The 22,709-nt window shown below is 34.5% G+C and overlaps 1 protein-coding gene across 1 annotated transcript in view; it reads left to right on the top strand.

Moving 5' to 3' along the window:
* Positions 1 to 22,709, top strand: part of CapaR (Capability receptor) — a 182,606-nt gene that overhangs the window by 97,159 nt on the left and 62,738 nt on the right. Inside the window, exons 5-7 of the mRNA XM_075306255.1 lie at positions 17,306 to 17,396; positions 17,713 to 17,912; positions 18,116 to 18,283. Of these exons, the coding sequence (XP_075162370.1) occupies positions 17,306 to 17,396; positions 17,713 to 17,912; positions 18,116 to 18,283 (459 nt within the window). The remainder of the gene's footprint in view (positions 1 to 17,305; positions 17,397 to 17,712; positions 17,913 to 18,115; positions 18,284 to 22,709) is intronic.

Below are 22,709 nucleotides of genomic sequence, written 5' to 3'. Positions count from 1 at the left end.
AGGCTATATATAATTATGAACCGATGTGGACCAATTTTTGCATAGTTATTAGAGACCATATAACAATATCATGTACCAAATTTCAGGCGGATCGGATGGAATTTGCTTCTCTTGGGGCTCCGCAACCCAAATCTGGGGATCGGTTTATATGGGCGCTATATATAATTATGGACCGATGTGGACCAATTTTTGCACGGTTGTTAGAGACCATATACCAATACCATGCACCCAATTTCAGCCGGATCGGATGCAATTTGCTTCTCTTTGAGGCTTCGCAAGCCAAATCTGGAGATCGGTTTATATGTGGTCTATATATAATTATGGACCGATGTGGACCAATTTTTGCATGGTTATTAGAGACCATATACCAACACCATGTACCAAATTTCAGCCGAATCGGATGAAATATGCTTCTCTTAGAGGCTCCACAATCCAAATCTGCGGATCGGTTCATATGGGGGCTATATATAATTAAGGACCGATATGGACCAATTTTTGCATGGTTGTTAGAGACCATATACCAACATCATGTACCAAATTTCAACCGGATCGGATGAAATTTGCTTCTCTTTGAGGCTCCGCAAGCCAAATCTGGGGATCGGTTTATATGGGGGCTATATATAGTTATGGACCGATGTGGACCAATTTTTGCATGGTTATTAAATACCATATACCAACACCATGTACCAAATTTCATGCGGATCGGATGAAATTTGCTTCTCTTTGAGGCTCCGCAACCCAAATCTGGGGATCGGTTTATATGGGGGCTATATATAATTAAGGACCGATGTGGACCAATTTTTGCATGGTTGTTAGAGACCATATACCAACACCATATACCAAATTTCAGCCGGATCGGATGAAATATGCTTCTGTTAGAGGCTCCACAAGCCAAATCTGAGGGTTCCTTTATATGGGGGCTATACGTAAAAGTGGACCGATATGGCCCATTTTCAATACCGTCCGACCTACATCGATAACAACTACTTGTGCCAAGTTTCAAGTCGATAGCTTGTTTCGTTCGGAAGTTAGCGTGATTTCAACAGACGGACGGACGGACGGACATGCTTAGATCGATTCAGAATTTCACCACGACCCAGAATATATATACTTTATGGGGTCTTAGAGCAATATTTCGATGTGTTACAAACGGAATGACAAAGTTAATATACCCCCATCCTATGATGGAGGGTATAAAAACAGGTACATATTTTCAATTACACTTCGCTTTTTGTGTTCACATAAAACCACGTGGCACTTCTGAATAAATAAATTAACACAAAACACGCCAATGCCGTATTCTCCGTCCATTCCAAGAAACACTCAACACACGACTGACGCACAAAATGAAAATCGTGTGTACCTGCTGAATGTTTTCATAAAATTATAAATATAAAAAATTAAATGGTCACGAAAATAATGTACATGGTTTTATGGCCATGTAATGCTTCTGGACATGTCTATACGTAACCTATAAAAATCCTTTTTTCCCAGCAAGAAAGTAAAAAAATTGAATGGTCAGGTACATGATTTTTGCGACCATTTAATGGTCTCAAATTCTATCATTTACATAATAGAACATGTTTGCGGCATTTGAGAACCATTTAAATGTTTATTGCCAACATATATTTTCTCCGCTCGAATTTTTTTTACAAAGACAAAATACATGGTTTTCGCGACAATTACATTCTAGATAAGCATTAAATGGATGCGGCAACCATGTCCAAGCATGTTTTTTCTGTGCGTGTGGTATTGGTCTCTAAGAACCGTGCAAAAATTGGTCCACATCGGTCCATAATTATATATAGCGCCCATATAAACCGATCCCCAGATTTGGGTTGCGGAGCCTCAAAGAGAAGCAAATTTCATCCGATCCGCCTGAAATTTGGTACATGATATTGGTATATGGTCTCTAACAACCATGCACAAATTGGTCCACATCGGTTCATAATTATACATAGCCCCCATATAAACCGATCCTCAGATTTGGCTTGCGAAGTCTCCAAGAGAAGCAAATTTCATCCAATCCGGTTGTAATTTGGAACATGGTGTTAGTATATGATCTTAAACAACCGTGCCAGAATTGGTCCATATCGGACCATAATTATATATAGCCCCCATATAGAACGTTCTCCAGATTTGACCTCCGGAGCTTCTTGGAGGAGCAAAATTCATCCGATCCGGTTCAAATTAGGAACGTGGTGTTAGTATATGGTCGCTAAGAACCATACCAAAATTGGTCCATATCGGTTCATAATCATGGTTGCCACTAGAGCCAAAAATAATCTACCAAAATTTTATTTCTATAGAAAATTTTGTCAAAATTTTATTTCTATAGAAAATTTTGTTAAAATTTTATTCGGTTCATAATCATGGTTGCCACTCGAGCCAAAAATAATCTATCAAGATTTTATTTCTATAGAAAATTTTGTCAAAAGTTTGTTTCTATAGAAAATTTTGTTAAAATTTTATTTCTGTAGAAATTTTTGCCAAAATTTTCATTCTATAGAAAATTTTTGTCAAAATTTTTCTTTCTATAGAAAATTTTTGTCAAAATTTTTCTTTCTACAGAAAATTTTATGAAAATTTTATTTCTATAGAAAATTTTGTTAAAATTTTATTTCTATAGAAAATTTTGTCAAAATATTATATCTACTTTGTCAAACTGAATTATATACGTATTGGATAGATCTTTTTTGATTTAATATATACCACGTATGGACTTACATACAATTTAGAAGATGGTGTTAGGAGGTTTTAAGATACCTTGCCATCGGCAAGCGTTACCGCAACTTAAGTAATTCGATTGTGGATGGCAGTGTTTAGATGAAGTTTCTACGCAATCCATGATGGAGGGTACATAAGCTTCGGCCTGGCCGAACTTACGGCCGTATATACTTGTTTTTAAGTTTATTTCAATACAAAATGTTGGGAAAATTTTATTTCTATAGAAAATATTGTAAAAATTGTAGTTCTATAGAAAATTTTGCACAAATTTTATTTCTACAGAAATATTTGTCAAAATTTTATTTTTATAGAAAATTTTGAAAAAAAAAATACCGATTTGACGAGAAAGGACCAAAATCAACCAAATTTAAAAATTAATAATTTTTTGGACCAATTTTCGTCCGATCAGGCCAAAATGGCATCTTTGGCTAAGATATCAAATATATTAAAATTTTTCGATAAGAATGAAAGTCTTTCTTTTAAAGAATTTGTGTAAATTGCGTGTCCTAAAATTTAGATTCCATAATTTTTCATATAAGGTCTATACGCTTTTCAGTGTAGCTATTATTTGCATCTTGTTTCAGAACCTTAATGAGATTTGGCAAATAGAGTTGACATTCAGCCACATCTGTTAATTTTTGGTAATCTGAGCATAGATTTAAAGCCAACATCTTTATTTCTATATGAATTAATATCCTTCACTCTTTCAACATTTTCTTATTATTTGGGAATTTTGACTATTTAATTATACTTAACAATTTATCTTAACAGTGTTATAAATTATTTGGGTAAATGTTTACTTATGACATCTTCCATTTTACCCTCCTACCCACTCATGAAAGATCATAATTTATGGGGTATTAATAAAAACCAATAAATTCATGTGGTAAAGACATGCATGAACACCATAAATTCCTAGGTCCTTATAAGGAACATTTTCGTAGTGATTTATTCAAAATCTCTACCATAAAATGGGAGCTATATGAAAGTGTTCATATTTCCAGCAAAAGAAAACAATTTATACTTTATTTCATTCTACTCCAATATTTCTTACTACCACTTGGAGTTTGTTATTTAGGACAATGTCCTACACTGGTGTACCTATTAACGAATAAACTCGTTGCATACTTTCAGGCGGCATATGTGTTTGTTAGGAATAAATGAATGATGTGAGAAGGAAAAAATATAATAAAACAAATAAGAAAAGTCTAAAGTCGGGCGGGGGCCGATTATATTATACCCTGCATCACTCTACATTCAATAAAAATTTTACGTCCATATAAGTGCCCGTTTAAAAATCCAAATTATGACGGATACTTCGAAGTATCCAATATTATCGTAATTCAAAAAAAAAAAAAACAAGTAAGGAAAGACTAAAGTCGGGCGGGGCCGACTATGTTATACCCTGCACCACTTTGTAGATCTAAATTTTCGATACCACATCACATCCGTCAAATGTGTTGGGGGCTATATATAAAGGTTTGTCCCAAATTCATACATTTAAAAATCACTCGATCTGGACAGAATTTGATATACTTCTACAAAATCTATAGACTCAATATTTAAGTCGGCTAATGCACTAGGGTGGAACACAATGTTAGTAAAAAAAACAAGTAAGGAAAGTCTAAAGTCGGGCGGGGCCGACTATATTATACCCTGCCCCACTTTGTAGATCTAAATTTTCGATACCATATCACATCCGTCAAATGTTGTAGGTGCTATATATAAAGGTTTGTCCCAAATACATACATTTAAATATCACTCGATTTTGACAGAATTTGATAGACTTTTACAAAATCTATAGACTCAAAATTTAAGTTGGCTAATGCACTAGGGTGGAACACAATTTTAGTAAAAAAATATGGGAAACATTTAAATCTGAAGCAATTTTAAGAAAACTTCGCAAAATTTTATTTATGATTTATCGCTCGATATATATGTATTAGAAGTTTAGGAAAATTAGAGTCATTTTTGCAACTTTTCGACTAAGCAGTGGCGATTTAACAAGGAAAATGTTGGTATTTTGACCATTTTTTTCGAAATCAGAAAAACATATATATGGGAGCTATATCTACATCTAAACCGATTTCAATCAAATTTGGCACACATGACTATATTACCAATTGCACTCCTAGTGCAAAATTTCAACCAAATTGGGCCAAAACTCTGGCTTCTGGGGCCATATAAGTCCATATCGGGCGAAAAATATATATGGAAGCTATATCTAAATCTGAACCGATTTCAATCAAATTTGGCACACATGACTATACTACCAATTGTACTCCTTGTGCAAAATATCAAGCTAATCGGCATAAAACTCTGGCTTCTGGGTCCATATAAGTGCATATCGGGCGAAAGATATATATGGGAGCTATATCTAAATCTAAATCGATTTCAACCAAATTTGGCACGCATAGCTACAATGCTAAATCTACTCCCTGTGCGAAAATTCAACCAAATTGGGCCAAAACTCTGGCTTTTACGACCATATTAGTCCATATCGGGCGAAAGATATATATGGGAGCTATATCTAAATCTGAACCGATTTCAATCAAATTTTGCACACTTGACTATACTACTAATTGTACTCCTAGTGCAAAATTTCAACCAAATTCGGCCAAAAATCTGGCTTCTTGGGCCATATTAGTCCATATCGGGCGAAAGATATATATGGGAGCTATATCTAAATCTGAACCGATTTCAATCAAATTTTGCACACTTGACTATACGACTAAGTGTTATGTTTGTACAAAATTTCAAACAAATCGGTATAAAACTCTGGTTGCTGGGTCCATATTAGTGCATATCGGGCGAAAGATATATATGGGAGCTATATCTAAATCTGAACCGATTTCTTCCAAAATCAATAGGGTTCTATTCTGACCCAAACTAGAAACATGTGCCAAATTTGAAGGCGATTGGACTTAAATTGCGACCAAGACTTTGATCACAAAAATGTGTTCACAGACAGACGGACGGACGGACGGACGGACAGACGGACAGACGGACATGGTTATATCGACTCAGGGACCCACCCTGAGCATTATTGCCAAAGACACCATGAGTCTATCTCGTCTCCTTCTGGGTGTTACAAACATATGCACTAACTTATAATACCCTGTTCCACAGTGTGGCTCAGGGTATAAAAAAATCTTTTAAATAAAGATGCTAAATCCTCAAAATAAATCTAAGCCTTATTTAAAACGTTTTTATCTTAAATCTAAAGATTCAATATTTTAGTTATTGTAATGACGATTTCTTTAAATCAAAAATGTGTTTATTTACTTTAAGGAAAATTTGACTTAGTTTAAATACATGTAAGTTTAACGAAGGGACGCAAATTTTCAAAATGTGAGTCCTAAATTTAATGAAAACAAGTATATACGCCGTAAGTTCGGCCAGGCCGAATCTTATGCACCCTCCACCATGGATTGCATAAAAACTTCTACTAAGACTGTCATCCACAATCGAATTACTTGGGTTGCGTTAACACTTGCCGATGACAAGGTATCTTAAAACTTCTTAACCCGTCTTCTCAATTGTAAGTTAGTCCATACGGGGTATATATTAAACAAAAAAGGCCGATTAAATATGTAAATAATTCCGTTTGCCAACTTTTTTGACAATACTTTCTATAGAAATAAAATTTTTAGAAATTTTGATTTTATCCGATCTTTATTTTATTCAATAGAAAATAATTATTCAAGCTTGAGATCGAGTAACTAAAATTTTGACAAAATTTTCTATAGAAATAAAATTTTGACAAAATTTTCTATAGAAATAAAATTTTGATAACATTTTAACAAAATTTTCAATAAAAATAAAATTTTGACAAATTTTTTTTCATAAATTATATCTTGACAAAATTTTCTTCCGAAACAAGATCTTGACAAAATTTTCTATAGTAATAAAATTTTGAAAAAAATTTTAATAGAAATAAAATTTTGGTAGATTATTTTGGGAATCGGCTATGTAGAACTATAGACCGATAGGTACCAATTTCGGCATGATTGTTAGCGGCCATATACTAGCGCAATGTACCAAATTTCACCACGTACCAAATTTCAACCGGATCGGATGAATTTTGCTCCTCCAATAGATCCGGAGGTCAAACCTGGGGATAGGTTTAAATGGGAGTCATATATAATTAAGACCGGTATGGACCAATTTTTGCATGGTTGTAAGAGACCATATACTAACACAATGTACCAAATTTCAACCGGATCGGGTAAATTTTGCCCTTCCAAGGGGCTCCGGAGGTCAAAATCTGGGGATCGGTTTATATAGGGGCTACATATAATTATGAACCGATATGGACCAATTCATTCATGGTTGTTAGAGACCAAATTCTAACATCGCGTACCAAATTTCAACCGAATCGGATGAATTTTGCTCATCCATGAGGCGGTCTGTTTATATGGGGGCTATATATAACTATGAACCGATGTGAACCAATTTTTGCATGGTTGTATGCATGTATATAATTATGAACCGATGTCGACTAGTTTCTGCATGGTTGTGAGAAATCATATACTAATACCATGTACCAAATTTCAACAGGATCGGATGAATTTTGCTCCTGCAAGAGGCTCCGCAAGCCAAAGCTGATCGTCGGTTTATATGGGGCTATACGTAAAAGTGGTCCGATATGGCCCATTTGCAATACCATCCGACCTACATCAATAACAACTACTTGTGCCAAGTTTTAAGTCGATAGCTTGTTTCGTTCGGAAGTTAGCGTGATTTTAACAGACGGACGGACGGACATGCTTAGATCGGCTCAGAATTTCACTACGACCCAGAATATATATACTTTATGGGGTCTTAGAGCAATATTTCGATGTGTTACAAACGGAATGACAAAGTTATTAAACCACCCATCCTATGGTGGAGGGTATACAAATTGTTGAAGCAAAGATTATAAACCTTCTTTTAATTAAAATTTAATTATTTTAAAGAAATTATTAGAATTTATAAAATTTCTTTTAATTACTATACCCTGCGCCACACTGTGGAACAAGGTATTATAAGTTAGTGCATATGTTTGCAACACCAAGAAGGAGACGAGATAGACACATGGTGTCTTTGGCAAAAATGCTCAGGGTGGGCTCTTGAGTCTGTTCGTGAACACATTTTTGTAATCAACGCCTAGGTCGCAGTTTTAGTCCAATCGACTTCAAGTTTAGCACAAGTATGTGTTTTGTCTCAGAATAGATCCCTGTTGATTTTAGAAGAAATTGGTTCAGATTTAGATATAGCTTCCATATATATATTTCGCCCGATATGGACTTATATGGCCCCAGAAGCCAGAGTTTTACCCTAATTTGCGTAAAATTTTGCACAAGAAGAACAATTAGTTCTATAGTCACGTGCGCCAAATCTTATTGAAATCGGTTCAGATTTAGATATAGCTCCCATATATATCTTTCGCCCGATATGGACTAATACGGTCCCAAAAGCCGGAGTTTTACCCCAATTTGGTTGAAACTTTGCACTAGGAGTACAATTAGTAGTGTAGTCAAGGTGGCCAAAGTTTATTGAAATCGGTTCAGATTTAGATATATAGTTTTCGCCCGATTTACACTCATATGGCAACAGAGGCCAATTTTTTGCTCCGATTTAGTTGAAATTTTGCACAGGGAATAGAATTAGCATTTTAGCTATGCGTGCCAAATTTGGTTGAAATCGGTTCAGATTTGGATATATCTCCCATATATAGCTTTCGGCCGTTTTACACTCATATGACCACACAGGCCAATTTTTAATTCCGATTTTGTTGAAATTTTGCACAGGGAATAGAATTACGTTGTTGCTATGCGTGCTACATTTGGTTGAAATCGGTTCAGATTTAGGTATATCTCCCATATATATATGGTTTTCTGATTTCGACAAAAATGGTCAAAATACCAACATTTTCCTTGTAAAATCGCCGCTGCTTAGTCGAAAAGTTGTAAAAATGAATCTAATTTTCCTAAACTTCTAATACATATATATCGAGCGATAAATCATAAATAAACTTTTGCGAAGTTTCCTTAAAATTGCTTCAGATTTAAATGTTTCCCATATTTATACCCTTCACCACTACTGTGGTACAGGGTATAATAAGTTTGTGCATTTGTATGTAACGCCAAGAAATATTGGTCATAGACCCATCTTTTAGTATACCGATCGGCTTAGAATTAAATTCTGAGTCGATTTAGCGATCTGCGTCTGTCTGTCTGTCTGTCTGTATATGTAATTTTGTGCACAAAGTACAGCTCGCAATTTAAGTCCGATCGTCCTCAAATTTGGCATAGGGCCGTTTCTTGGGACAGAGACAATCGCGATTGGTTTTGGAAAAAATCGGTTCAGATTTAGATATAGCTGCCATATATATTTATCCCCGATGTGGTCATAGTTAGCGTGTTTATCAACCGATTTTCTTGAAATATCGCATATCCAAATATTTTATGAATCTCGAAAATCTTGCAAAATATCAGCCAAATCGGTTCAGATTTAGATATAGCTCACATATATATCTTTCGCCCGATTTGGACTTATATGGTCTCAAAAGCCAGAGTTTTGCCCTGACTTACTTCAAATTTTGCACAAGCGGTACTTTTAACGATACTATTGTATGTGCCAAATATGGTCAAAATCGATTCAGATTTAGATATAGCTCCCATATATATATTTCGTCCGATTTTAACTTATATGGCCTCAAAATTCAGGGTTTTGCCGTGATTTGCTTCAAATTTCGCACAAGCAGTACGTTTAGTAGTATAGGTAATTGTGCAAATTTCGTTGAAATCGGTTCAGATTTAGATATGGCTCCCATATATATCTCCCGTCCGAATTGCACTCATATGACCATGTGGGCCAAAGTTATACTCCCATTTACGTGAAATTTTGAATAGATAACAGAATTATTATTCTAACTATGCGTGTCAAATTTAGTTAAAATTGGTTCAGAGTGTATATAGCTTCCATATATACGTACACCAGAGTTGGGGAAATATGGTAGACTGTTTCATATTTTAGACCCATTTTCAATGGGATTTTCCCCCAATTGACTGGATATCTTCCTCAGAGAATACAAATATGGCCAAAATTCTCACACTTTACACAAAATTCTGTGATGATTTCTCCATATCTTAGCCATATCCTACACACTGCAATGCCACAATTTCCACAGAACGGATGAGTTTTAAATAAGGCTCCACGTCGCCCGACTAGACCAAATAATATATCACAACCCACACTTGACCACATATCTTGGAGAGATCTAACCAATATCCTTGTAAAATCGCCACTGCTGAGTAGCAAAAATTGTAAATATTACTCTAATTGTCCTATATCTCGAATACATATGTATCGCCTGAAAAATCATAAATCTCTTTTGTACAATTGCATTAAAATTTCTCTCGCTTCATATTTCCCATATTTTTTACTAACATTGTGTTTCATCCCAGGGCGTTAGCCGATTAAAATTTTAATTCTAGAGTTTTTGTAGAAGTACAAAAAATTGTTTCAATTAAAAGTATTTGTATCTGGAAATGCAAACTTTTATATAGCTCCCAGCAAATTTTAAGTAGTTGAGATGGTAACACAAATGTTTGCCTACAGTGAAAAAAAAGCATACTCGGTTCCAAAGATTTTGTCTTTACTTTAAAAAAATTGGTATTGATTCCGAGCCAAAGAAGCGGAGAATACAAGTAAGGATACTTTTAAGACACAATTCTCTTTTAAATTTAGGTTTTGTGTACTTGCTTCTAGGAAGCAAATTTTAATTTTTCGCTTTCTCAGTATTTTTTCTTCATATGCTATCAAAGTCCTTTAAAAACGAGTTAACGGCAAATTTATTTTCCAAATTAGGACTCGACTTCCAGTAGAAATTATGCTATGTTTGAAGTAAAAAACTTCGTTAAAATAAAGTTTTGAAAAACATGTCCTATATTTGAACGATTTTTTGCTTTGTAGTCAAGATGCAAAAAGACAACAAATTTAAAGACAATTTCATTAAATTTAAAGAATTTTTCTAAAATATTAAAGTCAAGTTGACCTTAGCCTTAAAATTTTTTCTTTAATGTTCAGATACCCATTTTTAAGTCAAATCACTTAATTATAATGACAATACGACTTCATTGAAAAGTTTATCGACTTTTGGACAAGGAAAATAACTTTATTTTAGAGAAATGCGTCTTCTATGCTAAGCAAAATTTGTATTCGTATTTTAAAGACATGAAATCTTTGAACTCACGACAATATTTTTTTTCAGTGCGGCTGAAATTTGGTACATGGTGTTGGTATATGGTCTCTAACAACCATGCAAAAATTGGTCCACATCGGTCCATAATTATATATAGCCCCCATATAAACCGATCCCCAGATTTGGCTTGCGGAGCCTCTAAGAGAAGCAAATTTCATCCGATCCGGTTGAAATCTGGTACATGGTGTCAGCAAATGATCTCTAACAACCATGCAAAAATTGGTCCACATCGGTCCATAATTATATATAGCCCCCATATGAACCAATACCCAGATTTGGCTTGCGGAGCCTCAAAGAGAAGCAAATTTCATCAGATCCGGCTAAAATTTGGTACATGGTGTTAGTATATGGTCTCTAATGACCATGCAAAAATTGGTCCACATAGGTCCATAATTATATATAGCCCCTTTTTAAACCGATCCCCAAATTTGGCTTGGCTAAACAAATTTCATCAGATCCGGCTAAAATGTGGTACATGGTGTTAGTATATGGTCTCTAATAACCATGCGAAAATTGGTCCATATCGGTCCGTAATTATATATAGCCCCCATATAAACCGATCCCCCGATTTGACCTCCGGATCTGCTTGGAAGACCAAAATTCATCTGATTCAGTTCAAATTTGGTACGTGGTGTTAATATATGGCCTCAAACACTCATGCAAAAATTGGTCGAAATCGGCCTATAATTATATATAGGCCCCATATAAACCGATCGTCAGATTTGACCTCTGGAGCTCCTTGGAAGAGCAAAATTCATCCGATTCGGTTGAAATTTTGGTACGTGATGTTAGTATATTCTATCCAACAACCATGCAGGAATTGGTTCATATCAGTCCATAATTATATATAGCCCCATATAAACCGATCCCTAGATTAGACCTCCGGTGCCTTTTGGAGTAGCAAAATTCATCCGATCTGGTTGAAATTTGGTACGTGGTGGTTGTATATGACATTTAACAACCATGCTAAAAGTGGTCAATATCAGTCCATAATCATATATAGCCCCCATATAAACCGATCCCGAGATTTGGTTTTGGAGCCTCTTGGAGGAGCAAATTTCATCCGAGTCAGATGAAATTTGGTATATTGTGCTAGTATGTGGTCGTTAACAACTGTGCTTAACTAGGTCCATATCGGTCTATAGTTATATATAGCCCTCAGATAAATCGATACCCAATTATACAATAATTGGCCCATATCAAGTTCATACACCCAGAAACAAGTGACCCCTTCTTTAAGTTAAAATGAACTCATTGTGAAGAAAGTTGAACTTCGTATAGCGCCAAAGACATTTTTATTTGTTTGAACGATGTGATTTTCGTAGAAATTAGGAATAATGCATTCCATATATTAGTTAACATTTTCCTATATTTATATACATACCACTATACTACAGACGGCCATTTTCATGTAGCTCCGTTAGGCTTTAACTGCCAGTTAACAGAAAGTAAATCGCAATTATCTTCTCTCCGGTTAATTTTAACTGAACATTTTTCAACAGTTAAGTTTTTAATTGGAATATGGAATATATAGGCAAGATGACAGATATGTCCTTAAAACGGTTTAAAAGTTCGTTAGTTAACGTAGCACTAACGGAGCTTCATGAAAATGGGGGAGAATGAAAAAAATTAACTAATTTGAATTCATATATGGAATGATTTTATTGAAATTTTTTCATTCATTTCGACAAATCTTACACATTTGTGGTAAAATTTTTATTCATAATTAGAACTGCTTACCTTCGTTTTTAAATACAATTTAATTTATTTCTATAAGCAATTTTATCTTCAATAAAAGACATGTTTTATTAATATATTGAATATATTTATTAAGAATCAACAGCATCGAATCTCTTTGAAATATTAGTTTATTATTCCACTATTTCCAATTTCCGTGTGATATTATCAACTGTAAAACGCACTTTTTCTTCTTCTTGTACTTTTCACTTTTAATAAGTTGCTGCCTAACGATTTTGTCCTCCTTTTACAATTTCAATACCTACAAATATAAAAAATCATAAAACATTTTTGTTGCAAAAGGTTAGCGTCACTGAATATTACCTGATAATTGAAGATTCCAAAATGAATACAAATGAAAGGGTTGTTATTCTGCTGGTGTTTTCTTTCTTTATACACTATCACGAACATTGATAGATTTATTAAAAAAAAAAAAAACGAAAATTTTTCTCACAAATTTAAAATAACAAATATTTTATATATTTTATTTGTTATTTATTATATTATTTTACCATATTATTTTTTAACAATCTCTCCGTACAAGGCCGTAGCCAGGATTTTAATTCGGGGGGGGGGGGTTCAACTTAAAAAAAAAATATTCATATAATCTTATGTGTAGAAAATTTTATTTATGCATAGGTATGTATACAATATTTTTATAAATATTAAATTGAGCCGACGGGCTTTTTGGGCAGCAAATAAATCAATGACTTCTTCAGTCGGCACATTTATTCGGCGATGAACCGACGTTAATGCCAATCCATTGAGTCTACTCTCGCCAGTCGAATTTCTAAGATATGTCTTTAATTTCTTCATTTTTGAAAATGAACGTTCGGATGAGCACGTAGTAACTGCAGGGATGCAAAATGCAGTACTAAAGTACTTTTTTCAATACCTTTTCACCCCGGTCAGTACCGTAGTACCCCCGCAAATGATTTAGTACCTTTTGTGTAGACATTTTTGAGTCGATATCAGATTTATGGTACAATAGCTGTGACAAAATATTTTAATATTTTGAGAAAGTCTTTATCAACCTTATTTGCTAATAGTCTTTTACAAATATGGCAAAACAGACATGTTCATGTGGGAATAAAATCTAGATTTTGTAGAAGATATAGTCAAAAACAGGATTTTATTGAACTTCGAGAATGTTTTAGTCGAAAAAAGAATGCGATTCTATATTATCAATTTTTTTATTTCGGTAGAAAATGTTGTCTAAATTTTATTTCTATATAGATTTTTTGCAAAATTTTATTTTTATAGATAATTTTGTCAAAATTTTATTTCAATTGAAAATTTTGTAAAAATGTTATTTCTATAGGAAATTTTTGCAAAATTTTATTTCTATAGAAAAAAATTTGCAACATTTTTTTTCTATAGAATTTTTTTGCAAAATTTTATTTCCCTTCGTTTTGTTTTGTTATTGTTGGTTTTGTTCTTTAAGCTTTGTTGTTGTTTTTTTATTGCAGCTTAAAACCATACATTGACTAAACTACAAGTGTAGCTTAACCAACAGAGGAAAAGAATGTTTGTCAAATTTATTTGGGCAAAGCCCTATAGACTGCAAGATGGTTGGATGGACGCACGTTTCGGAATTATCACATTCCTCCTCAGCATCCCCTACTTGCAGCAAAACTATCAACTAATTATAAGAATAAATTCAGGCAGTTCATTAAACCCAACAATGAACCACACTTGAACCTTCCGAAAAAATGTTTTTGTATGATAGCCGGCTATAAAAAATTTTAGCAAAATTTTATTTATATACACGCATGAAAAAGACTGTTTTTCATATGTTTGGCTATAAACATTATATGTTTGGAACACACATTTTTAAACACAATATTTTTGAGTGCAAGCATATAATGTTCATAAACTAGCATAACATGTTTGGGACATATATGTTAATATGTTAGAACATATTATGTTTGGGACATAAAATGTTTGTAAATATAATATGATTGGATGCAAACATATATTAATTTAGAAATAGCCTATAAACATATATGTGTTTAGTAGCTTGGAGCGCTATTTAACAGGGAGCGATATTGAATTAAGTTGGTGGTTGTTGCTTGTTATTACAAAATTAACATTTTATTTTTCCTTGCGCAATTGATCAGCTACTTCTTTGATCCTTACAAACTGTGTGGTCCGCTGTTCGAATCCCCGTCCGGCAAAAGGTAAAGTTAAAATAAAAAAAATCATAAAATTGAATAATTTCTTCTACAATGTTTGTATTACAGAAAAAGGTGCTAAGAACTAAAAAATCTCGTGGAAGTGAGAAAGATGTCTGGGAATATACAATTGGGCAGAAACAAAATTTTGAGCATTCAGGTCGAAAACCTATGTTGTTAGCACCTATATTACCTGTTTATTTTCATAATTCATTATGATTGTAAATATATAAATAAATAAATAAAATTTTGAGAGCAATATTGTTTGGGAGAATTTTTTTTAAGCATATAATATTTTTGGGTGCCAAATGCTTCCAAACATATTATATGGTCACATAATAACATATTGTTTTTTGGAAGACAACATTATTGAATTTGGATGCAAAAATACAAAATGTTTTGAACTTAGACTGCCCAAACATATATTGTTTAGATCAATATGCTTTCAAACATATTATATATTGGTAGAGATCAAACATATAAATGTTTGGGCAATACCCAAAAATGTATATGCTTGAAGCAAAATATGTTTGGGAGTATATGTTACAGAAGCGATTTTTTGTGAGGGTGTAGAATATTTTGTCAAAATTTTATTTTCTTTAAAATTCAGTCTCTTGACAATAATCTTCCAGTGAAATTTTTGTTGAAATTTAGTAAAAAGTACCTTTCCGCTCAAAAAATACCTTTTTTGTACTTTCTTAAAAATTGTATTTTCCATCCCTGAGTTACTGGCAAGGTGACCAAAATTTTTAAAAGAATATGCACGTTTGGAAATATCTCTTTATTGCACTCTCCAAGTGCTTCCATCGCTGAATTAGGCAGGTTCTTTTCGCATGTTTTGCGCCATTTCATTTACACATGTGTGTTTGGCTGTTTCCTTGTTGTTGCATGTTCACAAAAAGAACAACAAACACACATAAAAAGCAGAAATACATTTTCCAAAAATGAAATTTGTGGTGCGAGAACAAAAGCAATTTGTCGTTTGACGGGCTTTTCAACTAGTATTCTAGGATTTGTGCAAGTTTTATAGGTAAGCGTCTTCAAAATAAAACCTTCAGCTTTCCTTCAACATCTTCGATAAGATTTTTCTATGCAGCTAAAAATATATATTTATTTATATAAAAATATTCATTCATTTCGGGGGGGGTTTGATCCCCCTCATCCCCCCCCCCCCCCTGAATACGGCCTTGTCTCCGTATACCAAAACAACGCGATTCCAACTAAAAAAACAACCGACGCGCAAATATATCGATTACACCCACGCGCAAACACATCGATTACGATGACAGGTATCGATTACAGGTAGACAATAGAAATTTAGGAAAATTTCCTATATTCTAACAAGTGTGTTTCCTTAAGTTTTGAAAGGATTGCATACTTCTTAGTACGAATGAACTAAAATATTTTTCTATGCCAAGTGTTGTTCGTATGTATGAAAAACTTTCTATTATAAAGGAAGTCGCAATTATCATTTTATAAGAAATTTTACTAATTTTGAGGAAACTTGGTTTTAGTTCGGTTTTTGTTTATTTTTACGAATGCTTTGTTATCGGTGAATAAAATTTTCTTTTTCAGTAGTAAATTCTTATACCCAGCGAAGAAATAGTATGAGTAAAATTCTATGCCTTATTCTAGTTAATAAACTATTCCTAACTGCTTACAGTTTAAATTTTATAATTTTTCACAAAAATTTACCTTAATGAAAATAAAATGGATAAACTATATTGATGAAAATTTTTTCCTTTAGTTTCGAAGGCACTTTTTTCTGGGTGTAATTGTATATAGCCCCCATATAAGCGACCCACATATTTCAATTCTGGCTCTCTACGTACCGTGCAAAAGTCCATATCGATTCGTAATTATTTGTAGACTTACCTACACATACCTTTTTTGTCTTATATATACCACGTATGGACTAACTCACAATTTAGAAAACGATGTTAAGAAGTTTTAAGATACCACAACTTACTTAATTCAATTGTGGATGACAGTCTTTCGTAGAAGTTTCTACGCAATCCATGTTGGAGGGTACATAAAATTCGGCCTGGCCAAACTTAAGGCCGTATATACTTGTTGAAATTTTTTTTTATGTATAAAAGATGGCACATTTGTGTAAAAAATATGACATTATTTGCGCAACAAAAAAAGTGGCATATATATTGCTTCATATAAGTGGCAAAGTGGCACAATGCTAACATTGGTGTTTAGGGTTCATAAAGTTCGTTTCAGTCTTATTGTAGGTTATTTTTATTTATTGTATTTTGTATTTGGTAAGAATGAAATTTACATCCTTACATACATAACACATGTGTACATATATACAACAATTTATGTTATGTTTCTCAATTGTATCAATATTTGTTTTTAACCTTTTGTTTTCTTCCTTCCCCCATTTACATTAATTTTCCCTTTTTTACAGGATTACCTACGGAAGTGTTTTTGTATTGGCATCAATATCCCTATTTGTTTGGATTACCATTTTGCAAAGTAAGGGCCTACATATCCGAAGCGTAAGTATCTTGAATAGCTAACATAGTGGGAGGGGTGACGAAGAGGGTTGTAAAAGACAAAAATTTTACTAAATTTTTCATTTAACATGGAATTGCTTGCCTTATGGTAGTTGCTTCAATTTTATTTGCACTTTGGGAATTTGGTATAGTTGTAGTAGGCATCATAAATAACAAAAGGCAATTTGTGTTTCTTTACATATTCTGGGATTTGATGCGTTGAATAAATTGAATGGTCCACACTCATCCTTGGGCCATGGTTTCCTGTTCCGTCGATGTGATTACGCCTACTACGAAAAACAAAAAAAAAAACAAACAGCTGCAGTTATGTTTCCGTCTTCACCATTGTGGCATTTTCTGTGGAACGATATTTGGCCATATGTCATCCCTTGCATTTGTATGCGATGAGTGGCTTTAAGAGGGCATTGCGAATTATAGCCCTCCTATGGTTGGTTAGTTTTGTGGTGGCCCTTCCGTTTGGAATGTTATCGGATATTTTTTATTTAAACTATCCTGTGGGTAAGTAATGGTCTAACATTGGCACTCTCTCTCTCGCACTTTCTCTATATAATGCCTAAAAGTAGGCAACAATTGATTTGTCATGTAAAGGAGGGAGGGAGAGTAGCCTTTTGAGTTTAGTAATAATAAGAAACATAGATGTTTTGTCCTCTTTTTTTAAAATATGTTTCCTTTTCCCTTTATGTTTTTTTTCTTTTTTCTAGATGGCAAAAAAATCGAAGAATCTGCCATGTGCATATTGTTGCCACCACAGGATACTTATGTTTTTGAAATTTCCTTCTTGGTCTTCTTTTTCATACCAATGATAATGATTATTTATTTCTATGGACGTATGGGAGCCAAAATACGCTCGAGAACAACACAGCAATTAGGTACGTATACGATTATAGAGATTTCATCTTGTTTTAATAGTGTAACCACATTTATGTCTCTGTAAATTTATCTGTGGACTTTTGACAAAAAAACAAGTATATACAGCAGTAAGTTCGGCCGGGCCGAATCTTAAATACCCACCACCATGAACCAAATATTAGGGTTTCCTTTGAAATTTCAGGAGGGCTAGAGGACTTGAGGACACTTCCCGAAGATAAATTTAAAGATTTCACCTATGAAGACTATATCAGATTCTGGATTTATAAGAACCATTTTTGTTTGAGTTTTAGAGGAATCATTAACATCTCTTGTAAGTGTGCAAGAAAATTATAAAATAACGTCTTGATTTGAAATATTAAATCTGTAGAAGTAAAATCTGGAAATTTTACATTGAGTTTCAAGCAATTTTCATGATCAGTGCGCCTTCTGCACCATCAAGAAGTGAAGTCGATCTATGTTATATGGAGGCATTACCAAATGGACCGATAAAAACTTAATCCGATACACGTTTTTGTGAGCCTAAAATATCAGAATATTTACAATTTCAGGCAAATCAGATAAAAACTACGGTTTCTAGAAACCCAAGGAGTTAAATCGGGAGATCGTTCTTATGGGGGCTATACTAAAATATGAACCGATACTCACCGTTTTCGGCACACCTCTTTATGACCCGAAAATACCTCTAGATTTCCAATTTCAGGCAAATAGGATAAAAACTTCGGATTCTAGAAGCCCAAGAAATAAAATCGGGAAATCGGTCTATATGGGGGCTATACCAAAATATGGACCGATACTCACGATTTTCGGCACACCTCTTTATGGTCCTAAAATACCTCTTGATTTCCAATCGGATAAAACTACGGTTTCTATAAGCCCAAGACCCCAAATTGGGAGGTCGTTTTATATGGGGACCATACCAAAACATGGACCGATACTCACAATTTTTATCACACGTATTTGAGGTCCTACAATACCTCTAGATTTCCAATTTCAGGTAAATTGAATAAAAACTGCGGTTTCTATAAGCCCAAGAAGTAAAATCGGAAGATCGGTCTATATGGGGGCTATACCAAAACATGGACCGATACTCACCATTTTTGGCATACCTCTTTATGGTCATAAAATACCTCTAGATTTAAAATTTCAGGCAAATTGGATAAAAACTTCGATTTCTATAAGTCCAAAAAGTAAAATCGGGAGATCGGTCTATATGGGGGCTATACCAAAATATGGACCGATACTCACAATTTTTGGCTCACGTATTTGTGGTCCTACAATACCTCTAGATTCCCAATTTCAGGTAAATTGAATAAAAACTGCGGTTTCTATAAGCCCAAGAAGTAAAATCGGGAGATCGGTCTATATGGAGCTATATGGAGCCAAAACGTGGACCGATACTCACCATTTGTGGCACACCTCTTTATGGTCATAAAATACCTCCAGATTTTAAATTTCAGTCAAATTGGATAAAAACTACGATCTCTATAAGCCCAAGACCCCAAATCGGGAGGTCGGTTTATATGGGGACCGATATAGCCCATCCTCGAACTTGATCTGCCTGCAGACAAAAGACGAGTTTGTGCAAAATTTCAGCACGATTGTATCATTATTGAAGACTGTAGCGTGATTACAACAGACAGACATACGGACATCGTTATATCGTCTTAGAATTTCTCCCTGATCAAGAATATATATACTTTATATAGTCGGAAATTGATATTTCGAGGTGTTACAAACGGAATGACAAACTTATTATACTCCCGTCACCATTCTATGGTGGTGGGTATAAAAATTGTTTTATTTTCCAAAATTTTTCAAGATAACGAAATTAGTCTTTAACGCATTTCAATAGCTTTGTGACATTTTCAATATGAAAACAACACAGAAACAAGTATATACGGCCGTAAGTTCAGCCAGGCCGAATCTTATGTACCCTCCACCATGGATTGCGTAAAAACTTCTACGAAAGAATGTCATCCACAATCGAATTACTTGGGTTGTGGTATCTTAAAACTTCTTAACATGGTTTTCTAAATTGTGAGTTAGTCCATGCGTGGTATATATTAGACAAAAAAGTTATGTATAGGTAAGTCTACAAATAATTACGAATCGATATGGACTTTTGCACGGTATGTAGAGAGCCAGAATTGAAATATGGGGGTCGCTTGTGGGGGCTATATACAATTATGAACTTGATATGGACCAATTTTTGTGTGATTGGGGATCGATTTATCTGAGGACTATATATAACTTTAGACCGATATGGACCTAGTAAAGCATAGTTGTTAACGACCACATACTAGCACAATGTACCAAATTTCAACTGACTCAGATGAAATTTGCTCCTCCAAGAGGCTCCAAAACCAAATCTCGGGATCGGTTTATATGGGGGCTATATATGATTATGGACTGATATGGACCACTTTTGGCATGGTTGTTAAATATCATATACTACCACAACGTACCAAATTTCAACCAGATCGGATGAATTTTGCTTCTCCATAAGGCACCGGAGGTCAAATCTGGGGATCGGTTTATATGGGAGCTATATATAATTATGGACTGATATGAACCAATTCCTGCATGGTTATTGGATACCATATACTAACATCACGTATCAAATTTCAACCGAATCGGATGAATTTTGCTCTTCCAAGGAGCTCCGGAGTTCAAATCTGGGGATCGGTTTATATAGGGCCTATATATAATTATGGGCCGATTTCGACCAATTTTTGCATGGGTGTTTGAGGCCATATATTAACACCACGCACCAAATTTGAACTGAATCAGATGAATTTTGGTCTTCCAAGCAGCTCCGGAGGTCAAATCGGGGGATCGGTTTATATGGGGGCTATATATAATTACGGACCGATATGGACAAATTTTCGCATGGTTGTTAGAGACCATATACTAACACCATGTACCAAATTTCAGCCGGATCGAATGAAATTTGCTTCTCTTTGAGGCTCCGCAAGCCAAATCGGGGGATCGGTTTATATGGGGGCTATATATAGTTATGGACCGATGTTGACCAACTTTTGCGTGGTCATTAGAGACCATATATCTACACCATGTACCAAATTTCGGCCGGATGGGATGAAATTTGCTTCTCTTATAGGCCCCGCAAGCCAAATCGGGGGATCAGTTTATATGGGGGCTATATATAATTATGGACCGATGTGGACCAATTTTCGCGTGGTTGTTAGAGACTATATACTAACACCATATACCAAATTTCAGCCGGATTGGATGATAAATGCTTCTCTTAGAGGCTCCGCAAGCCAAATCTGAGGGTCCGTTTATATGGGGGCTATACGTAAAAGTGGACCGATATGACCCATTTGCAACACCATCCGACCTACATCAATAAAAACTACTTGTGCCAAGTTTCAAATCGATAGCTTGTTCCATTCGAAAGTTAGCGTGATTTCAACAGACGGACGGACGGACGGACATGCTCAGATCGACTCAGAATTTCACCACGACCCAGAATATATATACTTTATGGGGTCTTAGAGCAATATTTCGATGTGTTGCAAACGGAATGACAAAGTTAATATACCCCCCATCCTAGGTGGAGGGTATAAAAAGTAAACAGTTTTACAGAAAGAATGAACTACCTTCTGTGAAAATTGAACTTAATTATACTCTACATATTGTGATTTCCAAAAGGCTTTTTTAAAACCAGGAAAGTTTAATGCCCTGGTATACTTTTTAACTAAAACATACGAAATTACATCCTCTCATAGCAGAAAAAATTAACAAAAAGTAAAGAAAATAAGTATATACGGCCGTAAGTTCGGCCAGGCTGAAGATTATATACCCTCCACCATGGTTTGCGTAGGAACTTCTTCTAAACACTGCCATCCACAATCGAATTACTTGGGTTGCGGTAACGCAAAATTTTCAATAGAAATAAAATTTTGGTAGATTATTTTTGTTTCGAGTGCCAACCATGATTATGAACCGATATGGACCAATTATTGAGTGATTGGGGATCGGCTATAAATAACTATAGACCGATATGGACCAATTCTAGTATGGTTGTTAGCAGCCCCATACTAACACCACGTTCCAAATTTGAACCGGATCGGATGTTAGAGACCATATACTAACACCATGTTCCAAATTTCAACCGTATCGGATGAAATTTGCTTCTCATAGAGGCTCCGCAAGCCAAATCTATGGATCGGTTTATATGGGAACTATACATAATTATGAACCGATGTGGACCAATTTTTGCATGGATGGTAGAGACCATATACTAACACCACGTTCCACATTTTAACCGGATTGGATGAATTTTGGACCTCTAAGAGGCTCTGGAGGTCAAATCTGGAGAACGGTTTATATGATGGATATAAATATATATAATTATGAACCGATGTGGACCAATTTTTGCATGGTTGTCAGAGACTATATACT

This window comes from Haematobia irritans, chromosome 4 (assembly GCF_050003625.1).
Source record: "Haematobia irritans isolate KBUSLIRL chromosome 4, ASM5000362v1, whole genome shotgun sequence".
Taxonomy (NCBI): domain Eukaryota; kingdom Metazoa; phylum Arthropoda; class Insecta; order Diptera; family Muscidae; genus Haematobia; species Haematobia irritans.
Note: the sequence above shows the minus strand (reverse complement) of the source record. Positions and strands in the feature narration are given on the sequence as shown.